The 27,822-nt window shown below is 51.2% G+C and overlaps 1 protein-coding gene and 1 long non-coding RNA gene across 2 annotated transcripts in view; one reads left to right on the top strand and one right to left on the bottom strand.

The window, feature by feature from the left end:
* The window catches only part of NTN1 (netrin 1), a 103,137-nt gene that overhangs the window by 43,550 nt on the left and 31,765 nt on the right, over window positions 1-27,822 (top strand). The window contains exon 2 of the mRNA XM_040580432.1: window positions 10,853-11,041. Within this exon, the coding sequence (XP_040436366.1) occupies window positions 10,853-11,041 (189 nt within the window). The remainder of the gene's footprint in view (window positions 1-10,852; window positions 11,042-27,822) is intronic.
* On the bottom strand, window positions 14,224-27,817 carry LOC121081413. Its single transcript, XR_005825687.1, has 2 exons — window positions 25,445-27,817; window positions 14,224-24,807 (listed from the first exon to the last, which is right to left on the bottom strand). It is a non-coding gene; the product is annotated as an uncharacterized LOC121081413 (long non-coding RNA).

The following is a 27,822-nucleotide window of genomic DNA, read 5'->3' as shown; positions in this document are numbered from 1 at the left end:
GAGGTTTGCAATTCATGGGGAAGGAGAGGAGGCTGCTGTGAGCACTCCCCAAACCACCCCATGCTCCATCTCCCAGCACAAGGCAAGGGCTAGAGCAGTGTCCGCAGGCACAGGCAGGACCATCTCCTGAACAGGTCCATAATGTGGGACAAAATGGAGAGGTCCACCTCCCTGGAGAGCCCCTCTCTTTGTGGCTTTTGCCCATGCTGTATCGCGGCAGCTCTGTGGGTCACTCATGGGAGCTGCCTGCAGGGTAGCATCCTTCTCCAGCTCCGAGAAGGATGCTGGCTTCTGGGCAGGGGTCCCCTTTCTCTTGCTGGCACAGGGCTACAGGGGTCTTGGGGAGTGGGGGGTGTAAATACACAGATGCAGCCACTGGCACTGCCTGGGGCAACAAGGTGATGCGATCCTGGCAGAGAGGAGGGAAGGCAACATCAAACCGATGGCTGAGGCAGCATCAAACTGGTGGCTGGGGAAGGGCAAAAGAGTCATTCAAAGGAGAAAGTGGTGCTGACTCAGCCTCCAAAGGGAAATCCTGTGAGAGCTGATCTTCAGAAAGGTGTTTCTGGCACAGCAGCACAGGGACCTGGACTCCGTGTCACCTCGGAGGGGATGCCGCTGCGTTCGGAGGGGAGGTGACTGGCCACGGGTTGTGCACGGCTGTGTGATGGGCTCTGGCAGCATCCCGGAGCTCCCAGGCGCAGGGTCCCTTCAGCAGTGGGTCTGGCTGGGGCCGGTTTAACAGTTCCCCTGGCTCTGCTCCAGACGAGATTGGGAAATGATCTAGGGTTAAAAAAACACAACATGTTCCTGAACACGCTTTGTTTGTTTTTAAACCGGAGCTCGGCACAGCCCGACCTCACAGGCGGCTGAAGTAGCACGACCGGAGAGGCAGTGACTGGGCACATGAGTGGCATCATTTTAAGCTGGGTCTGCCCTGGAGGAATCACAGCCTGAGCTAGTTTGAAACCGCTTTGCATTGCTTTCACCCCTCAGCTGTCAGAGAACCATGGCCAAGTTTCCTGGCTCCTTGGGGCAGTGATGGAGGCTGAGTTAAGGCTGTATCCCTGGTCCTTTTAGGCTGAGCAGTTTTAATACAGACTTTAAAATCTTTTGGGTTTTTTGCTGGGTTAGTTGCATTATCAGGCCTTTTGCATTTTGAGTAACCTTTGCTCTCTATGTGCAAATTCTTCCAATATCTGTTTCTGCTGTGACAGGAACCCTCAAGTGGCTGATCTAATCCTGCATCAGAAATGTAGGAAAACTTAACAGGAAAATGTCTGGGGCTGGGGCAGTGTCAGCCCTGGGTGTGCTGGCTCCTGCCCCTTCTCTGGGCTGGAGCATCACTTGAAGCTGTGCTCAGATCCCTGGCACCACATGCCCTCCTGAGCTGAGGGGCTCTGGTTTACAAAAATGCAGAAGTATTGATCAGATATTGATCAGATATTGATCACTTGAGGACTGGGATGCTGATTTCTGGCACCTTGCAAAGCATTCGCTCAACCTGCAGCGGTTCCTAACTGCCCATGGTTAGCAGACTGGACAGGTAGGAGGTAAGCACCATGGCGTGGAGTGGAGGGAGGAGAAAGGTCTTCTTGCAAAGCACCACCACCCCTGCAGCAGCCAGCACAGACACTGCTGAGATCTGTACCAGATAAGAGGGAAACCACAAGGCCAGAGCCTAAGTGGATAAACTGTTCCGAAGTGGATTCCCCCGGGACTCTAAATAAACATGGAGCACCTCAGAGGAGCTCGGCTGGGGTGGGCAGGGGGGTGGTGGTGGCTGTGTGCTTTCACTGATAAGCCATAGGTTGTCGGGTGAGCTCTTCTGTTAGCTCTTGCCTTCGGATGGCGTCTGGATGAATTATGGGATGCAAACAATTCATTTCAAAGTATTTACAACCTCGGGAGTCTGGATTTGGATCCTGCAATTAAACAAAGCAAGCTGATGACAGCCTGGTATCATCTTCCAGATTGAAATAAAGAGTTCACTTCTTGACCTTTCCTTTCTCACAAAAATAAATTAATTAAGCTCTTTCCAGGCTGAAGCTCATCTGCAAACTTCCTGCACAATACCTGATTTGCAGAGAAAAATTCCTGGTCAAATCCCACCGCTGCTGAAGAAAAGGGAGTTCTTGCTAGATCACCTAGAATGTTCCTGCGAGTGGCATCGCTTCACGGCCGTGCCGGGACCTGAGCGGGATGCAATGTGCTGGCAGTTTCAGTGCAGGACAGGAGAGCCTGGCCCACTCTGCCCATGTCCTTCCCAGCCCCAGATCAGCCCCCAGGTAAGGTCCACCTGGAGCTCTCATCCCACCCCTCAGAGGTGGTTCCTCCAGTCCTTGTTGAGGATTAGCCTAATGAGGCTGAAACCCTCATCTCTGGACAGCTTTCAAGGGTGCTCTAGAGGGAAGACGACTCCACTCCAGTCTCTGCTGAAGAGCAGCCCATGTCCCCTCCCAGCACACTGGCTGGAGGCATCCAGGACAATTTGCAGCCCATTTCCAGGCACTTTGAGTACAACAGTATGTGCTGCACCAGGGCTAGGCTGGCTTTGTCATTTGCATCCTGTATTGAGTAAGACTGCTTTTGTCTTGGGATAAAATGCCTTGGGTGAGAGGCTGCCACACATCTCAATGCAGCACCACAGGCCCACAGGTTTCTCATCCATCCCCAGTTGCCTCTTGATGGGCAGTCAGCTGCCTGGTGGCTTTGGAGGAGCTGTGGCAGGTCACTGGAGGTGTCCCCAGGGGTTCAAGGCTGGAACACACAAATCAGTGGGACCCTGCTGGCTGCGAGCAGCTGTTTGCCACGTGTGCCAGCTAGCAACGGGGAGATGGCCACTGCTCAGAGATTGTGAAAATCTGGCTCATACTCTGAACATCTCCACACTGTAAATCTCCCAGGAATAAGTCTCACTCTTGCTCCTCTGATGGTTCCCGTGGGGCCCAGAATATCATGTGGGCAGCCAGGAAATACCTGGTGAGTTTTGTGGTGCTCCAGTCCAGCCTGGAACTAATAAGTGTGGAAGCAGTTATGAAAATATCTCCCTCCCTGAAATTAATAAAAACACGTATCAGACCTCAGTTCAGACGGTTTCACGTCACAGGTTAAGTCACAAGCAGTGTCTGTTGCTGTTGGAACCAGCTCCTGTGACATGGGTGGCTGGAGGGGCAGACAGGCAGCCACCACGCCTGGCCTGCAGCAGCTGCACCTCGGTGCTCTCCAAAGGCATCTTGTGCTATTGGGAAGAACTTTGGTCCTACAGCACCAGGGAAATTTGGTCATTGCGAGTGTCAAAGTAGCCCTCAGTAGCTGATCTGATGGGACTTGTTCTTTCCTCTTCTGGGTTTGATCTGTGAGCAGCTCTAGACTTTCTCCCTGTATCTGTTCTCAAAACCACATGCCGGAGGCCACATACGGGTTGGTGGCTTTGCCAAGCTGTCTGCTGCCCGGTTGTGACAGCCAGTGTTTGAGCTGGCTACGGGTGCTGAGGGTCGACTAGTTTACCATGGACATGCCTGGTTTACCCCTACCGTCCGCTGAGACCCAGGCGCTCCCCAAAACACATTCATGTGTTGAAGCCATCAAGCTCTCCTGCTGAGCATCTTTCCTCTCCTACCCGCTCCCTAACATCTGGAAGTTCACCCGTCCTGCTGCCAATGCCCGTGGCTGGTGGGGAGGTTTGCTGTGCGGAGGTGAGGAGGGAGCACTGTGGGCTGGCACTGCCACGCTCAGCACCCAAGTCCAGTGGCAGGATTAAGCACCTGCTGTCCCATCTCTACAGGCTTGGTTTGGCCAGTGGAAATAAGAGCTTTGGGCAATTGAGCTGCAAAACTCCATCAACTTCAGCTTAGTATGTCCTCTGTTTTTCAGTGATTGAGAAACTCAGCCAAGCTGGAGCAGTTTTTCTTAGAGACAGCAAAAGACCCGCAGAATTGTAGAACCGTTTAGGTTGGAAAACACCTTTGAGATTATCAAATCCAACTGTTAACCCAGGACTGCCAAGTTCACCACTAAACCATGTCCCTAAGCACCACATCTATGCATTTTTTTAACACTTCCAGGGATGGTGATTCCACCACCTCCCTGGGCATCCCTACCAGGGAGCAATGTTCTTCTTTTTAAGCCTTGGCTTCAAATATAAGGGCAATAGATTTTCTTTAAGGAAAGAAATCCCCAAATTTGTTAGTATTGGCACAACACTATATTTTTCACTACCCTTGTTTCTCATTAGCAGTTGAATCATTTTAACAGGAACTTTTCCAGAAATATTCAACCTGAGTCAGACACCCAGTCTCAAACATTTCAGTCCAAACAGTGAGTTTGTCATTTTTTTACGCAGAAGAAAATGAGTGTCTTCTTATGACTGGAAATATCAGGCAGCATTAATGTTGCTGTTACCATCTTGGGCTTCAGTATTGCAGACTGATGTTATACTCTGCAGAAGCGGTGCTGACAGGGGGACATCTCCAGGGCCTCCTGGTCACTGAGGCATGTAGGGTTTTGGGAACTGGGCAAAGTGGGAAATGGTATGCAGCATCCCCAGGGAGGTCCTGGGTCACTCTGATGCCATCTTGCCTAATGCTTTTCCACAGAATTGCCATTCCTCAGGTTTTTCACGCATGGAAAAGTCTTCTGTTCCCCAATGCCTTTTTGTGCCACCAGGAAGATTTTCTCAGAGTGTTTCTTCCCAGGATCCCCCTCTCTTGCTGCATCTGCATTTGCAGTTTGGCCTTTCCTTGCTTTCAGGGGTGTTTCTCGTGGGTGGACAGGGGTGAGAGGCATTTGGCCTCATGGGGAGCAGGTCAGGGTGCGAGCAGTTGCCCAAAAAACCTCCAGCCCCAGCGGTGGGGGGTCTCTGGGATGCATCAGCAAGGATGGGGCTTTCCTTCCCCCACCACCAGCGCACACTTGCTTTTGCTGCAAGCCAGGTTTGTGGCTCTGGTTTCGTGGGTGATGCCAGCCATAGCTGCATATTTTGTGGTGTGTCCACACACTTTCCTCCATCTTTTTGCTCCGTCAGGAAGACCTGGGGCTTGGCGCAGACCCTGCGTCTCCCTCTCACAGCCACAACACCCCGATGGATTTCCCCTTCAGTGGATTAGCTTGAGCAAACCAAACCAATTTCCGATCCTCCTCCTTACTCAGACTTAACAGCGCACGCAAATTAATTTTCCCGAGCAAACGTTTTTGTTCAGTGTCGGCCAACTGGGTCTGTGGTGGGTGGCACTGAGCCACACGGGAGGGCGCAGGGCCGCCTGCCATGCAAGCAGAGCTGGATCTGGCCGCTCATTCCCGATGGCTCCAAGCTCCCGGGGCCACACGTGGTGGCTGTACTGTGCAGGACTTTGCTGCTGCCACGGCCAGTGTTCATCTCTGCTTTGCCATTTTGCTGCAGCAAGCATGGACAGAAACTTTCTCCCCAGCTTGGGCAGCATCCGTGGCCCCCAGGGGACATCCACACTGCCCGGGATCACTCACCAGATGCAGCCCTGGCAGCCCCAGGCACCGCAGCCCGTGCTGGACCAGCGCAGTCCGGCAGCATGCAGCGGTGCAGGAGCTCATCCCACAGCTCTAGTTCATGCCAGCTGCTCCAAAACCTCAAACCAGCCAGCAGCAAGCTTGAAGGGATGCTGTGCTGTAGGGGACCAGGGACACCTTCCAACTGCCTCCCACTTTCTCTTTACCTCCCAGTCCAGCAAGCAGACAGGTCTCCGCTGGCTCTGGCTGCTCCATCTCCATTGTCCCCTCTCTTTGATTTAAGGGTGGCTGTTTCCTTCACGAATACGGCCCTCAAAAATGATAGCCCTGAGGATATCTCCAGGGGTCCCCTGGGAGCAAAGCCCCTCCCCAGATGGGCACAGGCAGAGTGTCCCTCTCAGCAGCTGGGGCGATGCGTGCAAGGCTTGCTCCTGCAGAAGAGAAATAATGGCTCAGGCTGAGTTAGCAATTTTCTGGGGGAAAAAAAAACCAGAAACACTTATCTGGGAAAAGGACAATTTTAAGGAGACTAAGACTACACATAAATTCAAGTCAAATTCAGAGATTACTTTCAGCCCCTGGCTTCTTCTATTCTCCCCTTTCCCTTCCCCCCTCCCCTGAATTATTGTTTGCAAAAATTAAAACAAAATGTGTTGGGGTTTTCGTTTGTTTAAAAAGCAATTTGCATTTTGAAAATTGCCAAAATATAAGTTTTGGAAGGGTGGGGTCTTTTGAAAGGGCAGCATTGTCATTGCTGAATGAAAACCGCGGAGAGGAATGCGTCCTGGGAGATGCAGGGCGCTGGGATGCGGGGCCCGGGGGAAACGGCGGCAGCACAAAAGACCACAACCACAGCTCCCACCGCACAGCTCCAGCCTGCGCCTCCATTCACATATCTCCTTTCATTCTCCCAAATGGAAAATCCTGCCCGCCTTGACCTTCTTCGATGGATCCAATTGACCAAGACGCAGTTTTTAATGTGGAGGTACTTCTGCTGTAGTTTCTTCACCCGGCTCCAAACTACAGCTTTCCTCTTTCCTGCTCAGACCTTCTCCAGGTTTCTGAACATCTGCATTTAAGTGATTTCTGGTTATTCATACTGGAGCCTGGCGGCCCAGGTAAAGGCTGTTTGATGAAGCTCTCTACATCTGTGCACAATAAAGTCAGCGAACAAAAGGCTTGTGAGGTCCTTGACAAAATAAGAGAAAGAAGAGAGGAGGAGGCAGCAACACCGAGCTTAGTCGAGCAACTTGAGCCAAAACCTTTCATCGGGGAGATCTCAGCACCTGGCACATGTTTTGCCTATGGCTGGATCTGCAACCCGTGCAGGGGTGTCTTCTCCACCACGTGGAAAGCAAGGCATGGGGACTGTAGGTGATGCCGATAGTCGGGAGTTGATTTTTATTACAGCCAGTGAAGGCGTTCATAGAAAGAAAAGATGGGCTGCTAAAGAGCCACTTACTGTGGCAGGGAAATTCAAACCAAGAAGCACTGGCTGGAAATTAAAGCCAGGCCAATTCATGTTAGGAACAAGGCAAAATGCTTTAGCACAGCAGGGGATTAACCATCGGCCGAGGGAGAGGTTGGGCGGGAGCTGTGTTTCCTGAGCGCCTCTGTCCAGGGAAAATGCGGCCGGGTGAGCTGCACGCCCTGCCTGCGGCACCCGGGGATCACGCACAGATTCGGAGCTGGGGTCCAAAAGCACCATGATCTGCTGCTCGGTCCCACTCAGTCCTAGGGGCTGGCTCACAGTGACAGCATCGTACCCAGGCACTGCTGCACGCTGCAGCTCCCAGCCCCCACTGCCGGTTTTCTATAGCACCAGCGCGATGTATCCCATCACAACATGTCCCAGCCTTGTCTCCAGCAAGGACTTTCTGGCGCCTAGATGGGTCATGTATTGCATTGCCCAAATTCTTCCATCCCTGTGCAGTACTGTCAGAAAAAAAAAAAAAGGATGGCTATTTTCCTTCAGTCAGGCCAAGTGTCTCCAGTTAAACATCTCCAAACACATCAGGTTACAGACAGAGCTGCCAGCTAGCCCTGGTTGGTGGCCAGTGGTGCACAGCACTGGCCACTCAGGACCCAGGCACTCTAGGTGAGCACAGGAGACAGTAATTTCAATTAAAACCCTTGGGTCAGTTTGGCTTCTTCTGTCTGCACAAACAGGTGGATCAGGAGTGAGTGGATGGTTGAAAAACACCCGTGTGCATGGGGTTAGGAGGCAGTCAGTGCCCAGTGGATGTACTCGGTGACCTAAGAGTGTAGGGAAAGGTGGGGACAGAGCCAAGGCTAAGCTGTCAGAGCCAAAAGACTTCATGGGGGAAGGGTGGCTGTTGTGCCCTGGCTGCTTGCAGTGCTTGTGGGGAGCTGGCAGGGAGGCCAAGTGCAGGGACACTGAGCATGGAGAGGGGCTCAGCCAGCCCACACCTTCACCCAGCTCGTTCACCCCCTCCCGGGAGGGTTTATACCCTGAGGCATACACAATTTTAAGGTTGTTTGCTCTGGATGAGGACAGGGATGGTTGTTCTGGGGAGCTCTTTGCAGCTTCTTCCCTTCTCCAGCCACTGGATTTTCCCATTCCTGGAAGATCAATGCAAAACCGATCCTGGGAGCAGGGCTGCAAGCAGCTCTGCACGCTCAGTCCTTCACATTCCCATGCAGCTCTGCCTCGGTGGGACCAGCGGAAATATTTGCAAAGATCTTGAGAAAATCCCAGGAGTTCTGCTTTCCTGGCTTTGCAAAAACATTTCTGCTATCAAGCAACCCAAAGAAATGTGAGGATTTTCGCTCACTCTTCGGGTGGGCTCAGCTTTGAATTTTAAAAAGGAATTTGCCAATGCAATCTTGCAACATATGTGAGTACCAAGTCCAGTTTTAAGAGGAGGTGAGCTTTCATGCTTTTCGGAAAACATGCCTTTCTGGCAGATTCCAGGAAGAACTAGGTCTTCTCTGAGGCCATGCCACCCCCTGGAGAAATGCCTCTTCACGTTTGTCACCAGGGACTGAAATCTTGTGGTTTGTAGCACCAAAGGCAGAGTGGCTGGTGAGCCTCGAGGTTTTGAGCGGTGGAGATGTGCCTGCGTGGTCACAGGCTACAGTCAGGACGACAACCCTCAGACTGAGGGACTTAAATCCTTTTTTCCTCTGCTTGAGCTGAGTCCTGAGGCTGTGCCGTTGATACAGGTGCTGCCTGCGTGGTGAGCTACAGCCAAGAACGCATCCTTCATGCTGCAGCCCTGGTGCACCCCTCCGCAGGTCCATCTGCCCTGAGTGGAGGAACCAGCCCTCAGCCCTGCACCTGCATGGCCAGGAAAAGGGTTTAACCTCAACATCTTGCTCACCAATCTGTAAAACAAAGATCAGGACTCTAAAAATCTCACCTCCATCCCGAAAGTTTAACTCATGAGCTCTGCAGGGCAAGAGTCACCTCTACATGTACAGCACCGGCTGCGGCAGAGCCATCGTGGCCGCGCAGCATGCCGAGAGGAAAGAATGCCACAGTGGCTAGCAAAGCACAAAGTTCTCTTCCTGAGGTTAAGGCAGAAGGGAAAAACCTGCAAGGGGGAGATGCAGAAAGCACCCAGTGCCTTCACCGTATGCTCCTGTGCTGCTTTTAGATGCAAACAGGCTGTCTAAGTGCGCTTGCAAATGTGTCTGCAGGACCAGCCAGATCTAAAAAGCAGCAATTCCCTCCGCATGCAGGAGCTGTGTCTCTGCTCTCCTTGATGGTCCCTCCTGTTTTGGGACATGACAAATGCACCCACAGGCTGGTGGGATCATCTAAGGAGAGGCCCCGCTCGGTGTCAGGAATCTCACTTTCCCACAGCCAGCAAACTGCTGTCAGACCACTCTTCATGCCATTAGTGTGTTGGTGGTTGTTTCTCCTGCTCTGCCAGCATTTGATGGGGACGTGAGGTTGGGGCCTCACCATGCCAGCCAGAGGAATCCTGATTGCAGAGCATGGAGAGAGCAGTCTCCATCCTGCTGGTCGGACCCGTCCGAAGGATTTTGCTCTCTCCTTTGCTTTCATGCCGTGGGTTAGCTGGGGATTGTTCCTAATAAATAATCCGGAACTGCACTGTAATTTTCTGGGCTGAAATTTGATAATTAAGCAAATATAGCATGTCTTTGTCTTGGGCAAGCACCATAAGGTAAACAGGAAGGAATGAGAGATTAAGATGTCTGTGCTCTAAAGGAAGGTGACAAGCCCAGAGCCGTGACACCTTCATGCCGAGCCGAGAGGCCCAGCTGCGGGCTGGCATTGCACAGATGCATTGTTCGGGGGTGAAGAGCAAATAAAAGCAAAGGGAAAAGAAAACAAGCTATAAAATTCTCAGCAAAGCACAGAGCCCCAGCAACAGCTTCTTGATGTTCCTGTGGCAGCTCTGGGGAGAGGCAGGCGAGGGCTGAGCTTTTGAAGTCCTGAAGTTGTCCTTTGCACAGGCCCCCTGTTAAAATAGTCCCCGTGTTGACATTAGGCTGCATATGGTGGAGAAATTGGACATCTCCCGGCAGCTTCAGTCCCAGCACACGCAACCAAAGCAGAGGGGGACTTTTTGGTATGTGCCCCACCAGGCATCAGGTTGATCCTGTCCCGGTGGTGGGGTGGGAGATCCGTGGGAGAGGGGAGGTTTCATCGGCATGTCCACGGCTGCAGGCGTGCAACTGAACCTTGTGCGCCGAGTACCAAGCATGGGGAGGGAAAGCCGAGGAAGAAGCTAGCTAGGAAGGTCTTGAAACAGTATTTGGAGCTCCAACACGTGTGTCGGGACTGGTGAGAGTGGGAAGGTTGAGCAGGTGATGTTGGAAACCTCCTTGCTCCCAGGAGCAGGCAGAGGGGGCTCCTGGGGTGCTGGGAGGCAGGGGATTTTGCAGCAGCGGGGGTGGTGGTGGTGTGTGTGCTTTGTACTGAGCAATGTGAGAGCAGATGAGGGGCAAAGCACTTGTGACAAAGCTGGAGGAGCAGCTGGGGGGGTTGTGTGTTGCTGTTTCCCTGCCATGGATGGGCTTCCTGCTCTTGCAGCCCTGCCTGCACCCAGCTTTTAATTCGCATGAAGTCAGGGGAGGCAAAAGGCATATTTGCTGCAAGTCACAATGGTGAAATGAGGTCTCAGTGACCTCAGTTTCCCCTCCCAAAAGCTGGACTCACCACATAGCACTGGCCGAGAAGGGAGGTGGGTTAGCAGTTGGCTTTCCATAGCCAGAGGTGCCACCAGAGCATCCCATCCTGTGACACTGCTGCTGTGGTGGGGCATCCCAGGCAGGACCTCGAGGGTGCCCACCCCCACGCACACAGGCTCCTCCAGGGTTGGCACCTCCATGGCCAGCGCAGATGCTGACGGTCTCTGTTCTTCGCCTCCCGCAGCCTGCAACTGCAACCTGCACGCCCGGCGGTGCCGCTTCAACATGGAGCTCTACAAGCTGTCGGGACGCAAGAGCGGCGGGGTCTGCCTGAACTGCCGGCACAACACTGCCGGGCGGCACTGCCACTACTGCAAGGAGGGCTTCTACCGGGACCTCAGCAAGCCCATCTCCCACCGCAAGGCCTGCAAAGGTACCGGGTCGGGGTGGGACAGCCGGGACCACACCGCTCCTTCTTCTCCGACCGCTTCCAGCCACTCCTGCTTCCACAGCTCTTGCTCTCACCAAAGTCCTCCTGCCCCTCTCTCTCTCCCAAACCAAGCCCCTGAAATTACTTTTCTTGCCCCCACATCCCCTGCTGTCACCTCTCCCTGGTCTTCCCACCCTCCTGGTGAGGACAAGGTCACTGAAATACAAAAAGTCCTCGCTGCTGAGGACGACTTCAAATTATTCCAGGTTTTATCACCTACAAACCACAATTCCTCTGCTTTGACAGCCAGAGCTAACTTGGTCATCACACATGTAAAGGCAGAGCTGCAGAAAACCTCAGGTATGGGGTTAGATGCAGCATCTGTAAATCAGCCTCCTCCAAGCCCGTGCCTCCTGTTCCCACCCTCCACCCCCACCCTGCTTAACCCACACACAAAACAGTTCCCTCCTCAGGATGAGGTGAGAACGGTAAAATGGGAAACAATTTTATTTTGAGCTCAGCCAGTGGAGTTTTTTGAGGTTTCCTCTTCTCCTGCAGTAGATGCGAAGGCGAGTGAGGCTTCAGCTGGGGCGGGAGCATAAGAGCAAACCCTGCAAACGAACTTTTTAACTCTCAGCTGTCTGCTGGAAGACATGTAAATCCTGAACCTGAGACACAGCTAAAGGAATCAAGCAAACATTCAAAAGCCAGATTAGAAGATGCTGGGGTTTCCAACAGAAAGCTACTGCTCTTTGCTCTCTAAAGACCCGTTTCAACAAGAAACGAAAAGCTTTTTGGCTTGGGCTGGGTATTTTTGGCTGGAAAGCTTTGGGTCTTCAGCATTTTCAGATTTTTAATGAAAACGCTTCTTCATGGTGGGGTTGTTTTTTTTTTTCTTTCCACTGAAAACAGACACTCTTTTCCAAAGCAGAAAAAGAAATTGCTTCTTTAGACAGCCCTACTCCCCCTTTTTTCACCTTGTAAAAACTATTTAAATGAGACATTTTCGACCCACCCTGCACTGGGGCTGCTAACAAGCTACAGCTTCAGCCGATGTGCGGGCTGGTGGGATGTGAACCCAACCCGTGGTTCTGGGGGGTGGAGAGCAGCTGCTGTTTTGGGGGTCCGAGGTGCCAGAATGCAGGGGTGCAGGGGGGCTGAGCCACGTCCATGCCCTCCCCAACACCAGCATCCCAACAGGACCCCCGCTCCGGCAGCAGGCTGCCTGCCGCGCGCGGCCGCGCCTTGCCCCCCGGTCCCGGCGGATATGTGTCGTAATAAAGTTCATATTTCTGCTTTCACGGCCGGGTCGCAGCTGAAGTAACAGCACGTTAGGTTGAGGCAAACAAAAGGAAATTGTGAAGGCATGGGCTCTCCTCAAGCAGGGCCAGGCAGCGATGCAGGCTGGCACCCGTCACCCCCAGGCAGTGGTGGGCTCGCAGAGGCATTTTCTGGTGGCCAGAGCCTGGTTCTCCTTTACCTTCCTGCTCCCCAGAAAGGGTTTTGGAGTGCCAGGGCAGTGGGAGGAATTCCCACCCCTCCCCAAGCATAGTTAACTCCTTCCCAGGGCTCTGGCTTATCCCAGCTGCCTCCTCAGCATGAGGGCTCCTGGGGATCTGGTGGGATTTGGAGGAGAAGAGAGATCTTTCCCAGCCGTGGGGTCACTGTGCATCCATAGGGATTCCAGTCCTCTGGGATAGGCACAGGGAGCAGGGAGGGGATGCTGGGCTGGAGGGTAGGACGGACTCTGTCCACAGTCCATCCCCAGCTTTTCCATCCAAGGAAAAGGCAGTGCCTGCCCTGTGTTGGCAGTGATGTCCATGCTTAACCCTCTCTGTCTCATTGACCCCGGCATTTCCCAGGACCTTCCTCACTCCTACTTTTCCCAGCTCTCTTCCCCGGCCAGGCAACCCCTGCTCCCCCTCTGCTGCCCATTTATCCTCGCTGTGCCCTGGCCCCTCACCCTGGCTAACCTCCCCATGGCTGACAGCACACTGGTCTTACCCAAAAAGCCCAGATGGGTGGCGGGTGGTACCTACGGGGAGGACACCTCAGAGCCATGCTGTGCCTCGGTTTCCCCAAGCAAGCACTCAGGAAGATGTGTGCTGGCCTTGGCGAAGCACTCCACCACCTTGGAAGGCTGAAGTTCCCAGTCGATGCATCATTTGCTCCATTAAATGCTCTTTGCAATTGTCCTTTTCTCATCCCTCTGCCTTCTCCAACTGCTCCTGCTGTTGAAATTTGAGATCGCCAAATTTAAATGCTTCTCCAACCCCCCATGGCTTATAACAAAAATGTGGCTATTGGAGCTAACAGATACAAAGGTATGTAATAAATATGCTGGTGCATGAACAGCTCCCCAACTCGCAGGCTATTAGCACAATTTCACAGTAGTTGGAATGGTTTATTGTTGGCGTAATCCATCGACCTATACAAAAGCAGGCAAAATGAAGTTTCCTACTGCAAAGGCATTCCTTTGAAACCTCGTTTTCCTGAGCTCTGTTTATGACACAGGGGATTTTGTGTTCCCTCTATTTTTCTTCCCTGAGTCAGGGACTGTTCTGAAATAATTGTGGAAAACAGGCATTTTTAAAAAACAAACCCTACCATCTAACAACTTCACTCATTTCGCCACTGATAACAATATTAATTTATCATCTCACCAAGCCATCTGCCGATGGGCAAAGCTCTCCCAGAGTCTCATCTCGGCCGAATGTGTTTAGAATTAAGGAATTAACCATCCTGTAGCATCTGCCATCTCCCTCACAACTGCCTGACGTCTCATCTCACCCAGTGGATTGTGTTTGCTCTATAAGACTTGATTCTTTCAACCATCATCTTGCTCCATTCATGTCCTACATGTAACACATTTAAACAAATGTATAGAACAGAGCACCGGTGCCTTGTGAGCTGATAGAGCTGCCAAGGAAGCATGCAGCACGCTCAACCACCCTGGCAAGCGTGCGTCAGCTCAGGCGAACTCACAGCAAATGGTCCGTGAAAGAGCTGCTGAAGAGAATTTTTTATTAATTCAACTTCATTAATCCACCCTAACAGACACATCCAGCTAAACTACCTTTCCTCTCACTTGTGTTTCTCATCTCTCACTCCATCCTGTGTGCTGGGTTATGTACCTCAAGTCATAATGCATCTAACATCAGAAAACCATAGAGGCATGAGTTGCATTGTGTTAAATGGTTGGTTTTGGTATTTATGTAAAGACAACACATTGCAGGAATGTTTGCACAATGTCTACTTTTTTTTTTTTTAATGTGGAGAAAAACAAAAATGCCCCAAACTTTTGCACGTGTTGCAGGGCATGGTGTGAGTCTCAGGCAGCAAAAGGTGAGCTGAAAGTGGAGCTGGGCAGTGTCCTCCTGCCCTGGCAGAGGGCTGGTTGGTTTTCTAACAGTCAAACCTATAGTGATTTTCAATTAAAAGATTTTTTTTTAACAATCTGAAGTTGTCTTAGCAGCACAGGTGAAGGCATAAGAAGTTGGACTTTAAAGATGACTTTTACCCTGATGGTTAGCAGTGACGCAGCCATGCCACGTCCCTTACCTGTGCATTTGCTTCCAGTTATTTCCTCAGAAAAACGATAAAAGCAAAACATTTGTTGGTGATCAGAGATGCCCTGTTGCAGAGCCATGCAACAGGCAGAGCATGGCATGAAGTCTGCAAACCACATGCAAAGGAATTGATGACAGATGGAGCAGAGATATTGCATGAAGTGGCAACATGGGGTGCGTGCCAGAGCCTGCCAGGCAGGAGCTGGGAGCTGAAGGGCTGTGACTGCTGTGGGTGGGTGGTCAGGCGAACCCAGGGACACCAGTTACTCAAGCAAGGGCTTGGGCTCCCCCGGCATTTTGAGGTCAGACCACGTAACTGATCTCTGCGTGGCCCCAGACAGGGACTCTTCGCACTGGAGGATGAGTGGTGGTGCTGGTCCTGTGCCACGGGGCTGGATGGGCTCGCCCAGCGGGTGCCAGGGTAGGGTGCCCTTTGCTCCGGCGCATCCATCAAACCCCTGGTCCTGCGCACACCCCTGAGGTGTGTGGGCTGCCCTGAGAAACAACAAAACCCCAGATATCAGAAATGTCATATGTTCATCTTTTAAAATTCAGAACAGGGGTGAATTGTTCCTCTTTTCTCACTGATTTTTGTAAGAGCGTGAAGAGTTCCCAAAATGCTGAAGCCCTGCTTCCCATTCCTTCTGCTTTCCCTCTGCTCCAAATGATGTTGCAAGTGAAATTCCACATCTGGGTCCTGAAAACCTCTGACCGCTCCACTCTGTCGTGAGCTGCTGTAAATCAGAGCCCTGGTGTTAGTTCTTTTGATTAAATTCACTCCTGATATTTGCCAGATTATTGGCACTAATGTAATTCTATTGGAACAGAGACTCTGCAGGATTTTATAGCCTGGCTGTAAAACAGCTCTGCACTTCGGGGGAAGGATTTACACACTTTTTGATGAAAAGATGACAAATGATACGTGTTATGAATGCACTTGTGCTGAGGCTGCCAGGGTAAACCCCTTGTGGAGGGGCAGGATTTGGCACACGGATCTGGTCACATTCATTAGGATTCAATGCTTTGGTAAAAAATAAGGATCACCTGCCGCCGCGGCACTGCTGCAGCCCATGCGAGCCTGGCAGACTTCTCCATCTGCGTTGGAGGATTATTTAATGGCTTATGGGGAAAAAAAATAATAAAAAAGGATCCCTCCCAGCCTACCTGCCTGTACTGGCTTGTACTGCAAAGGCTCAAGTGTTTGCCATTTGCTTTTTGGAGACAGTTTGGGTTCAAGCAGAGAGGGTGAGTGCTGTCCCCAGGGGCTCAGCCTCCAGTCCCTGATTTCATGGGTGTAGATGCAGGGGTTTTTCCCACCCAGCTGCAGGCTTTTGGGGTGGGGGGGATATAACTGACACAGCTGAACCCCTTTGGCTCCTTGTGCTGCCTGAAGAGCAGAGTCACTAGTGACGGGGACAGTGGGATGAGTCCCCCGTCTCTCTCCACTGACTATAGAGGGAGCTGCATGACCAGCTTAGAGCAGAGAACTCATTTCCACAAGGCTGAAGCCAGGGGAGATGTAACCTCCCTTGCTGCCTGCAGCCCCACGGAGAAGTTGGGGTGCAGGAGGCAGCTGGGGTAAACCCCACGTTAGATATCAGGGTCTGAGGACAGGCTCGCTGCCACCAGCATACTGGTGTCCCACTGCTGGTATCCAATGGGCCATGTCCCAGCGTAGGACAGAAAGATCAGCCTGTCCATGGCACATCTCTGCAGGTTTCAGTTGTGGTCAGCATCCCTCCAGCCTCGCAGATGTCCCCTGCTACCACGGTCCCCAAATCCACAGCAAGGTAGGGGGTAGGCAAGCTCACAACTAACACATCCTGAAGACAGGGGGATGGTCTGGCTGAATGCCCTAAACCAGGGCTCTCTGGGGCATCAGGACCACCAGTGGTGGCTCCTGACAGGGCTCCTGTCCCCAGCCTTTCCTCACCTGCAGTGAGTACCAGTTCCCACAGGCTCCCTTCTATCACTGCAGGGACCCCATTGCTGCTGGGCATCAGTGCAGGAAATCTACCCTTGGTGTCCATCATTGGTGCAGGAGACCTACCCTTGGTGTCCACCTTAGGAGGAAGTGAATTGCATCCTAAAAGACATGCTCCTCTCCCCAGGGCAACTTCATTTTGATGCCAATCTCTAGTCCAGCTCATTTGTGGTTTCACAAGGCAAAGTCCAAGGTCATACTTTCTATTAATTCCCTCCAGGGAGTTGTCCTTAATCATCAAACTTCCTTCCCTTCATTTTCTTCCTCTTCGGAGACCAGCTGGAGCTACCGTTTAGATGAGAGATGAGCCAACTTGTAGTGCTGGCAGGGCTTGGATTGGATTCTTTTATCCAGACTTGGTCACCTCTGAGAAATCACATCACTGGAGAAAGTCCAGACTTTCAAGGCATTGATCTGCCAAGCACAGACTTTATTTTCTTCATAGGGCATGCTCTTCCACTGCTGCAAGAACAATTTTCTAGCTCTATTTCTGTACTGCATTTGTTAGTGGCTATGCCTTAGTCACCCCCTTCCCCAAGGTCCCATAATTCTTTAGATCGATATTATTCCAAGTGCTGAGCACTGATTTATGGTTTCTACATCTAAAACTTGTCATCAACAACCCCCAGGCACACACAAACCAGTCGGAGAAAGTTTATAGAAATGCAGCTTTAGGCTGTCCCACGCACACAAGTTGCTGTGTGGAAGTGTCCTGGGGCAGCACAGGAGGCATGAGTGCCACTGCCACCAAGTGCCACCACCTCCAGGACACCTCCAGGACCCCAGGCATAGCTGCACCAGTCACCCACTTGGGCTGGAAGGGTCCCAAAACAAAGAAAGGACATGACTATTACAGAAACTCTTAAATTGTTTGGAGTTTGTAGTGTGAAAACATGGAAAAGGAGTAATTTCTTTTTTTAAATGAAGCCTTGAGCTCAATGCAAGATGTCTACCTGGCCATGCTAGCTTTTAAACATCCATGGTTTTAATGACACATGAGCAGCCATTTCTGCGTGAGCCAGAGTGGGAAGTTTGCTGCATCGCAGCAGTGGAATATTCCTGCAGCAAACCCAGCAGCTTTCTAATTGCTTCAAGCTAGATGGGGCTCTGTGTGCCAGCCTTCATCCTGCTCTCCCTTCCCCGCGTGCCTTCCAGTTCCGAGGACTTTCTAATTAAGTCTGATCAGCAAGGAACAAACCAAATGTCGGAGCTTTGCACAGCCCTTTCCCCCAGCCCAGGACAGCTCCACCACCTCCAGTGCACGGGAGTGATACCATGCACTGGGGACAAGTTTAGGGACCCCAGATAATCACATTCCAGCTTGATCTCTGTAGCCACTGGTGATCTGAAGCAGCCGTACTTTCTGCTCCTCTGTGTATCTGCCCCTGGAAGTGCTCCAGTGTTGGGGCTGGTTTTTCATTTTGGTGCAAATTAACTGGGACGAAGGTAAAAATTCTGCTGCCTGGCTTTCCCAGAAGCTCATCGCTGACTTTCTCCTCTCTCTGGCTTACGATCAGGGCCACCTCCCACAATCAGCAGCATTTAAAAAGATATTTGCTTTCAGTGGAATATATTTTAGGCAGTCTGGGATTGAAACCTGGATGCTCGGAGAGAGCAGAGAGGTAGGAAAACCCACCCGGGGGAGCTGGCAGAGCACCAAGGGGCATCGCTATGGGCAAGGAGGCTCTGCCACCCACATCCCAGAAGAAATGCACATGCTGAGGGTTTCTGGTCTGCTACAGTTTCCAGAAATCAGCTGTAGAAGATCATTAACCAAAAAAGCGCAATATAATAAAATCAAATAAATGAGAGGGAAACAAGAAGAAAGAGAGAGAGAGGTCTGTCTGTGCCTGGTGATAAGATCAGAGCACAGTCACCTCCATGCCAAAAATTTCCTTAAGCTGCAGTTGTCTTCAGGCTCCGGGGAAGTCAGTAATTTCACATCTTGCTCCCACCCAGGCGTGTTTTGCTACACGATTTGACTCTCCTGCAGGCTCAGACTCCTGGGGCTGCTGGGCTGGGCAAACTGTGCACTCCATCCCCACAGCAGTGCTGAGGGCAGGGGCTGCTTCCTAGTCTGAGCCCCCCGTTCTCCTCCAAAAGGCTATACTGGCAATTCCAGGGCCCTTTCAGCAAAGCTCCCCTCTCTTCTGGGAGCATCTTTCAGGCTTTGCCAGATCAGTAGAGACTAACTTGCATTTAAAGGCAAGTTTGAAACAGATCCGGGTTAGGGAAGGGGAGGTGAGGAAGGGGCTTCTGACATAGCTTCAGACATCTGGGAGGACCCCTGGATGCAAACAAGACAGCATCTCTCTGGGCAGGGGCCTGACCTGCAGCACAGACCCCAGAGCACGGCTCTGATGTGTCTGCTTGGCATCCCCCGGCCAGCCAGGAGCAGCCGCTCCTGCGGGAGATGCAGCTGGCGCCCTGGTGATGCCCAGTGTCCCCTGCTCCCGTGGACTCTTTCCCACAAAAGCACCCACCAGTTGCTTCTTCCACCCAAATGAGTAAAACCAAGACACAGAGCACCACCTCCCAGGAGGATGTGACAAGATGAGCTGCATCTCCGCCGCAATGGGAGACCTTCATCACTTTTAGCGTGGGAGAGAGGAACAGCCCCGCGAACAGATGAGCTGGAAAAGCATGCAGAAAGGATAAAAGCCATGGCAGAAAGTTCCAGCACTGTGTGGGAATCACAGAGGTCAGGGCAAAATGCTCTGCTGACTCTAGGGAGCCAAGACGTGTGATGGAGGAAGCTCAGCCAGAGACCCTCCAAAGGACCTTGAGCTCTCCACGGCAGTCTGGAAGCCTCCCCCCCAGCAGAGGGGAGATACAGCTCACAGCTGAGCCCCAAATCACGTCAGACGTTTGGACAATCTAGCTTACTGGGAAAACTTGCCGACTCCCTGACAGGAGCTCTGCACTTCTGAAAAAAATCCCATCCTTGCAATGATGGTGCTCGAGAGATTTACTGGCTGAATTTGGGGCTGACCACCTTCAAAACTGTGTTTTGGGTTTGGTTTTTCAGCAGAAATACACCCACAAGCAATCCTGAAGGGCAGGTTCGGACTGTGGTTTTTCAGAAGCGGCGGAGTGCGACACAATAGAGGGGAATTCGCACCCTATTAAAAAAAGCCAGACTAAACCCCAGTTCTCCATCACAAGTCTCAGACTAAGAACAAAAGTTCATTTGTGCAGCCAGACCTTCGCATAACTCCAAGAGAAAGAAAAGGAATAATTTGCTTTCCACGTAAATATTTTCAAACTGTTGAGAGATTTTCCTGCTTCAGATCAGTTCTGGAGAGTGAAAAGTCCACCAGGGTCTTAGATCCTGAGCGCTAAAACAAAGTTCAGCCCCGCTCACCCATGTGCCCTTCTGGGATTTTAGGCGTACTCAAATGAAAAGGCTCTTTTCTGATAGAAAGAGAGAGATTTTCCAGTTGAACGTACACTTCTCAGAGCATCACAAATCGGTGGCCTGGATCTGTGCCCCAGGAGCTCTCATTGCAGGTGGGGTGTTAGGGGGCTCTCCCCACTGTGGATGCTTTAGTGTCTGGTAAGGGCTGTGCACACCAAAGGGATCCCCCTCTGCCGAGCTTTTTCTAGAGTTTCTCCCCCATCTACCCAGCTGCCTCGTTCTGTGAGGCTTGTGGCAACCTCATTATCTCTGAGACTTTTGCTCCACTGCCAGATTTGATTGAAATATGATTAGTGAAAGAATACGCCTGTAGGAACCTCATTGGAACCTCATTTCTTCAGGAGCCAGGCTAAAAATGCATCAGGAGGTGAAAATGATTGCTTTCCCTCCATCCACTCACCCCTAATAAAAGTATTTTCCAACCCACTCTTTCTCAGGCAACGTCTCCCATGAAAGCAGGTTGAGTTTTTTTGCCTTAGAGCCATGGGGACACAGTGCTGAGGGGCTGTGCCCCATCAAGCTGCTCCGTGCCTGGCCAGAGCTGCCCCTGGGGGTCTTTGAGCAGACTTGGCATTTTTCAACCGAAAAATAAAAGGGAAGACATCCTCCATGACAAAACCCAAGTCCTGCCAGCAAAAAGGGGAGAGGGAAGCCCCAGTGCTTCATCCCTGGGTGTCTCAGCATCCCCACCACACTTCCTCATGGCTTCTCCAGCTCCGCTACGATCACCCAAAAGGTGGAGCTCCCAGACGACACGGGAATTTTTAACAATTTTTTAACAAGAGGATTTTCGAGCATTTTGGAAAGTGCTGCCATAATTGTCTTATTGTCTGTATCACTAATGCTTGCCCATAGTGTGCCTGCCCAAAAAGTGGATTTATTACTGTGGTTCAAAGCCCCCTCCGGATTAGCGGCGACTCTTGCTCAGTGGAGGCATTGTGGGCCCCGTCTGTTACTTGTTACAGAGAAGACAAAGACAAGGTCTAATCTGTGAAATTTGGCCCAAACTGCAGGGCGCCAAAGCCCTTGGCTTCCCTGAGTGCCAGTTCAGGAGGAAGAAATGGGAGAGCCCTGAGAAGAGGCACAGGAGGAGGGACACTGTGAAACGCCAAGAGATTATTTGGCTTTGCCTGATAAAAGGGGGAATTCATTTTCTGCTGGCAAGAAACCTTTAAATCTCCAAGAGAATGTGCTGAGGGACATTGTGCGTGAACACGATCCTTTGGAGAAGTAAATCCAGTGCACAATATCGCAGACAAGCTGACGATCTCATTGCAAAGCCGTTAACAGTTAATATTTAAAGGCATTATTAGTATTCAGAGTTAACACAGAGACATTTCAACCTCTGCTTCTGGTTAGCAAACTAGCTGGGGCCAGACTGGGTGGGTACACACTAAATACCGCAGTTTCTTTTCCCCGTGACATAAATCTGTGGGATCTGCAGGACATGCCACCCATGGTGGAGATGCTCTGCCATTAAATATGGTCTCACCCATCCCTGCAGGATCCCATCCCCAGAGCCAGCATAAACCTCCCCACGCTACTCAGGTGTGCAGATACTAGGTCATAACTCTCCTCGCCCGCGGACAAATAACCAGGTCAGGTCTCCAAAGGATGGAGCGCCACTTGTTTTGAATTTTTTCCCCCAAAGACAGGAGCCAGAGCAAATCTGCTAAGAAAAGCCTGCCCAGGTCAGGTCTTTGGGACAGCTTCAAGGCTGGGGTCACCTTACCAGCCCCAGCCCAGGAGTTTCTCACACATTCCCTGGGCAGATGCGTTCACTGGAACCAGAATTTAAAGTACCCGAGTTACTAAAGACAGTGGAGCAGGAAAAAAAACTAACTCTACCACGATGAGAAAGCTTGCTTAAGTAATAATATCTGAACCATACCTCTAAATACTAAAACATAATACCAGGTGAAATATGTTTACTGCCTCAGGATGATGTGGGCTGCATTACTGAAGCAACAGGCAAATTTAGGTTGAGTTGTTTTGACATTTTGCTCTTTGTTGTTGGAATCCAAGTATCCAAACAAGAAGCTTGATTTTGGTGCATTTTTTTTTCCAGCAGAAATCTTGCTTAGCTGCATTTTTTACTCCAGTTGGAGTCTTTGGAGGAAAGAAGGAAAGCAACCAAAGGGAGGCAGTTTTGGCCATGGTTCTGGAAAAGCTTTTGTAAGCACGGTTAAGTATTAACATGTACCTAAGGCACATTGGTTACATGGGACTTAAATTCATACTCGACACTGAGTGTGATTTCCTGAAGAAGGCTCTTCCTCAATACAGGAGCCTTCATCAATTACTATTGAAAATTCAGGTGTTTTTTCCCAGTTTAATGCGTTGCTGGTTTACTGCTTGGTGCATGGCATAACACAAAGCGGTCACGCTTGGCCTTTTAAATCTGGAAGCCCTGAGACATATGTTATTGCAGATACAGTGTGACAAGAGGAAATCCGGATAGCCCATGAATTCAAACCTTTTTCTGTTGTTCAGTCAAATGGATTTTTGATCATACTGAAAACCTCCCAAGGAAACATCTTCCCGCCGAACAGGAAGATGCTAATTCTCCAAAAATGCAGGTCCTTTCAGGTACCTTCTCATAAAAGGTCACACTTGATGAGAGCTAAGCCTAGAGATTTATCCCTCTGTTTACCCTTCAACACATATGTGTGGGAAGATTAGCAGCTGGGAATACCTCTGACCAAAATTCAGGGGTGGAAAAATATTTGCATTTTTGTCATGCTATTTGTCAACTGTCAGTGGGCCAGAGACATCCCAGCAAGTTCAACCACTTTCGCAGGGTGTTTTGCATCCTTTCATACAAGGTCCTAAAATCTGCTTCCAGGTATTTTTAACCCCCCAACCAGCCATATCTCAGCTGAAGCCTGGAAAAAGCATCGCTGCCTGTGCTCGAGCAGGCGATGGGCTGCCTCAGCAGATTCTAATATAATAGATATAATAGTGGCTTGTCTTAGAAGCTTCAGACAGAGATATAAAACTCTATGACAGACAGGTTTGCAATAGCATGCCCCCAGGGGAAATCTCTTCCTAACTGCAGGCAGTTAGTAGCTGGCTTGGAGTGCTTATATCTGTATATATATTAATCCCAGCTAATGTAACTACAGATGTTCTCATTCATAGGCCTATCTAATCCTGTTGGGCCTTTGCCATGGTGTCTCGTAGCATGAGTTCTACGAGTTAATTACGTGCAGTGCAAAGAAGCATTTCCTTTTATCGTTGAAAAAGGTTGCCTTTTAAACGCACTGAATGTCCCTTTGTTCCTGTATTTTAAGGACCAGTGAAGAGGAGCACCTGTCTGACCTTCCCGGCGCTGTGCATTACTTGGCATCCCTCCACTGTCTTTTGGCAAGGCATTTCTAATCTTTTCCACCACCCTCAGATGGGTGCCTCTGTGCCTTTCACTCCGGTTTCCCAGCTGAAAACGTACTATTGATTTCTATAGTGTCATGATATTATATTCAGTGTTACTCTCTACCCCTTTCATAATACAACCTACCATCTTGTTGCTCTTCTGAGCTCCGTTGCAATCAGCCAGATGTTTCATTGACTCCTAGATCTTTTCCTGGAGTGGTTGCAGTTAATTGGGACCCTTCAGTGTGTATGAGCCATCCTGTTCCCTCCTCCTGATTATGCATCCTTCCGCACACTGGTTTTTGCCTGCTATCCCTTTGCCTTTTCGGTCAGTTTGGGTTGGTATCACAGAAGACCTACACTGTCTCCTCACACCTGGACTAGCCAAGCTGAATGTAGGCACTTAGAAACACTGTTAGCTCCCTGCTTTCCAGGTCATGGTTACTATATAAGAAAACAAAGCAAAACAAAAAAAAATCACCTTTTTTTGGGTAAACCCATTGCTACCCTTGTTCCCCATCAAAACCTCAGAATATATTCTCACTCCTTGTTTTCTCTCCACAGCCAGGCTTTTAAGCAGGAAATAACTTAATTTTCCACTAATAATGCCTGGGCATCTCTGCCACAGTCACTCATCAAAGATTTTTTCTTAAAGATTTTCCGAAAAAACTAAATCACCCCAGTTATTTCCTTTCCTCCTGATGCTGTGTGAACTAACAAACTGAAGACTCACCATTTTCTTGCACCAACATCATTCCTGTTTGCTCCTTCCACATCTCACTCACTCCACCATTACATTCCTCTCTGTGGTGAGATGCTTTTAAGCAAGGCATGAGGGTACAGAGGATAAATCAGTTGTTATCCCCCTTGTTATCTCTAACGATGTCCTAGGCACCCTCATTTTCTGAGCAGTGAGGTTTTCTCAGCTCTGGTGCCTCATGGTCTCTGCTTTGCTCAGTGCAGGGAACTGCTGATATTCTGCACGATGGTGGGTGACGGAGAGACTTTTGTACCCAGAGAAATCCAGGCATGAAAACATGTTTTGTGAGCCAAAAGGTGCCTATCAGGAAGGCAGTGAGGGTGCCAAAGGGGTGCCTGCACCAGTCACCCCCCTTTGCCACTCTAGTGCAGTCTTTCCTCGGTGTGGGATTACAACCCAAAGGAATCTGAACTGCACTGGAAAAATCAGCATTAACCACCAGCAGCCCAGCTACTCCATGTCTGGGGAAGAAGAGCCTGTAATTGCTGCTGCGAGTGTTCGCACTGGCCAGGGAACTGCAAATTGCCTTTAATTACCCCTAATTACTGGCACTGGTTCAGTTCCTCCAGGACAGGGACTGCAAATGTACATCTGCAGACTCTCCTTAGACCACCTCCTGCCTCTCCATGCCAGGAGGGTTGAGTTGCTGCTGATTCGGAGAGTTTACTGGAAGACAGAAAAGTCAAAATGGGGTCAGGCATTGAAGGAACTGGGGTGCTGCTGCCCAAGGCCGTCATCCCAGACTCACAGGGTCCTGTACTGCAAGCAGGAGCTGGGGACCAGTGGCAGAAAGCACATCCCTACACCCAGAGAGGATTTACCCCACGGCATGTCAGCAATCAGCCAGGCATTTCTCCTGGTAAGGTCCTGGATGGGAGGTTTGTGGTTCCTACCTCCTCTGCCACTTGTCTACTCTGTAACCTTGGGCACACCTCGCGTGCCGTGCGGACACGGCTAACAGCCGTGCTGCAGAGCCCACGCAAGAGCCCAGCCTGGAGAAGAGCAGACAACCTCAGACAGATACAGCCGTAAAAATAACCACGGCAGCTTTGGACAAGCTGTGCTCAGGCATTACCTCACGAGGGGAGGAAGCAGCAGCATCGCTATTTATTTATGTGGTCTCCAAAAGAGCGCTCTGTGCTCTGCAGCCTGGCCTCCAAGAGCCTGATTCTGTAAATCTTACTCCTCACGAAGGCTTTTTTCCCCCCTCTCCCTCTTTCTTTCCCGCCCCGCCTTTCTCCTCTCATCCAAGCGGTCCCACTGAAACCAGTGCAATCCGTTCACATGGGGGAGGATTACTCACAGGATGGGGGTTTGCAGGCAATGCCTGAAACCAGCACGCGCAGCCCCAGAGGGGAGCCTGAAACATGAGGCATGTTCCTCCCCATCCTCCTGCCCTTTGCCTCTTCTTGTGTAACCCTTCCCTGATTTGCTTATTTTTGTATTAACTCCTGCCTCTCTGCTCTTCTTTAACTGTTTTCTGTCCTGTTCCTTCTTCAGGCCCTTGCTTAATGTATTTTTATTTCCTCTCCCCCAGCATTATTGAAGCCATCCCCTGGGGCTGCAGTGTGCAGATTTTCCCACCTAAACATCGTTCTGCTCTCTGCGCTCGTCGCCAGACACGCTGATTTAATGTTAAAACTTTTCCAATCAAAACTGGGTTCGATAGAAAAGCAAGTTTTCCACTACAGGCAGGTTTGCAGGCGGCTGGTTCCCACAGGCAGCTCAAGGCAGGGGAGGAGAGGAGGGCTTTTAATCAAAAACCCCAGATCAGAAGCGTTAGGGAAGGAGGAGAAAAGAAGCAAAAGCCTTGTTGTTTGGGTTTTTTCCCCTCCCGTGTGAAAAACCATCAGGTTTTGGCAAGGCTCGGTGTCTTCCCACCCAGCGCTGAGCCAGGGATGGCGGCAGTTTGTTCATGCTCTGGGGTGGGCGGCACAGGGGTGGGATGGCCAGTGCAGGGAGAAGAGGACATCCCAGTGCAGGGGGGCTCCAGGCACCACACAAACCCTGCTGGGAAGGGGACCAGCCTGGGACCTGCTGCCCAGTAAAGCTCAAACTGGAATCTGCTGGTGCAGGGAGCAGGAGCAGGATGATGCTGGGGCAGGTTGGAGGGAAGCTCCAGCCAAACACCAAACCTTGGACACCTAATGCAAATGAAGGTGGGATGTGTCCCCAGATGAGGCAGATTTAGGGTGTCTCAGAGCCAGGGGGTGCGAGCCAAGCCAAGAAGCACAAACCCTCATGGGAGTGATATGCTCAATCTGGGGGATCTGGGGGTGTTTGAAAGCCAAGCCCAGCCACTGGAGCCCATGGAGCTACACTTGCACTGGCCCTGACCCACAGACCAGCTCCCCCCCCCCCCCCCCCCCCCCCCCCGATTTTGGGCAGTGGGGCAGGTGTTCCCCCAAACCCTCTTGCTGGCAGGCAGTTCCCCTGAGGGGCAGAAGGAGAGCAGGATCAGTGCTCCCCGGGGAGGTTTTTGGCTGGCTCCTTCCCGAGGATGCCGCACAAGAAAAGGAAAGCTTTCCTGCCTTTCCCTGCCACTGCTCAGCAGGGGCAGACCACAGTCTGGCACGGCGCTTGCAGCTTTTAGAAATCAGGGCTGTTAACAAATGTGCGAGGCCATAATCCTTTTGGAGCAGTGATGATAACAAGCCCCGATGCATTTTTTTCCCCCCCTTTTTTTTTTTTTTTTTTTTTTTTTTTTTTTTACAAACAGCTGCGCCGGTAAGTCCCACTGTGGGAAATGAGATGGTGAATGATTTCAAGTGCAGTATTTACATCCCCTGCCAAACCCTTCACATCTGCCCAGCTCTGCTGTCAAGCCTCCATCCATCTGGCCAGGAACAGCAGGTCCTCCAGCCTGCCTGCATCCCACAAGGGCATTTCCTTCCTGAGCCTGCGGTGCCAGCTGCCAGGGATGCTGCTCAGCAGGGAAGGGCTCGAGCAAGAGCACTGAAAGGAGGGTGGTTTTTTGGTAGTTTTTTGTTTGTTTGTGGTTTGTTTTTTTTTTTTTTTTGTAGTGCACATGAAATGAATTTCCAACAATTGCTTCCTGCCTGAGATCTCATGTGCTGAAGAAGTGATGAAATGCTCCTTGATTTTGTACCTCTTCTTTACAGCCCCGCCACTGCTCCAGGGAGCCCAAGGGAGATTGAAGCTGGCTGGGGTGGGGGCAGTGGGTGCTGTGGCTCCTGGAGTCCTCTGGCAATGCTGCCTTGCCTGCTCCCCTCCTCTTCAAGTCCTGCAAACCCTTGATCGCAGCACCCATGGGATGAGGCTGTTGCAGTGTCCATGCGTGGGTATCGTTGTGCAGGGATGCCCATGCTGCCTCCCTGGACCTGTGGAGCACTCACTGCCCTGGGCAAGACGTCCTGGCTATAGTTCCATCTCCACAGTGGGACCAGCTGTGGCTGGGCCACCCCCTTTCTGTGCTATCCCCCCTGTGCCCAAGTGACAGCCACACGTACCCCCTCTGCCAAATGCCACCTCTGTTTCAGGTCAGTGCGGTCGCTGGCTGGACGGGACATTTGCTGGAGGTCCAGCACCAGCTGCGGACAAGGTGGAGCTGTGCTGTGAGAGCTGCTGGCACCCCACGGCACTCATCCTGCTCCCCGCCGATGTCGCAAGGCCGCCTGTGCCTGCTCTCCTCTCCCCCTGACCCTCTTGTTGTGTGTTCCC

The sequence above is a fragment of the Falco naumanni genome, chromosome 1 (genome assembly GCF_017639655.2).
Source record: "Falco naumanni isolate bFalNau1 chromosome 1, bFalNau1.pat, whole genome shotgun sequence".
NCBI lineage: Eukaryota > Metazoa > Chordata > Aves > Falconiformes > Falconidae > Falco > Falco naumanni.
Note: the sequence above shows the minus strand (reverse complement) of the source record. Positions and strands in the feature narration are given on the sequence as shown.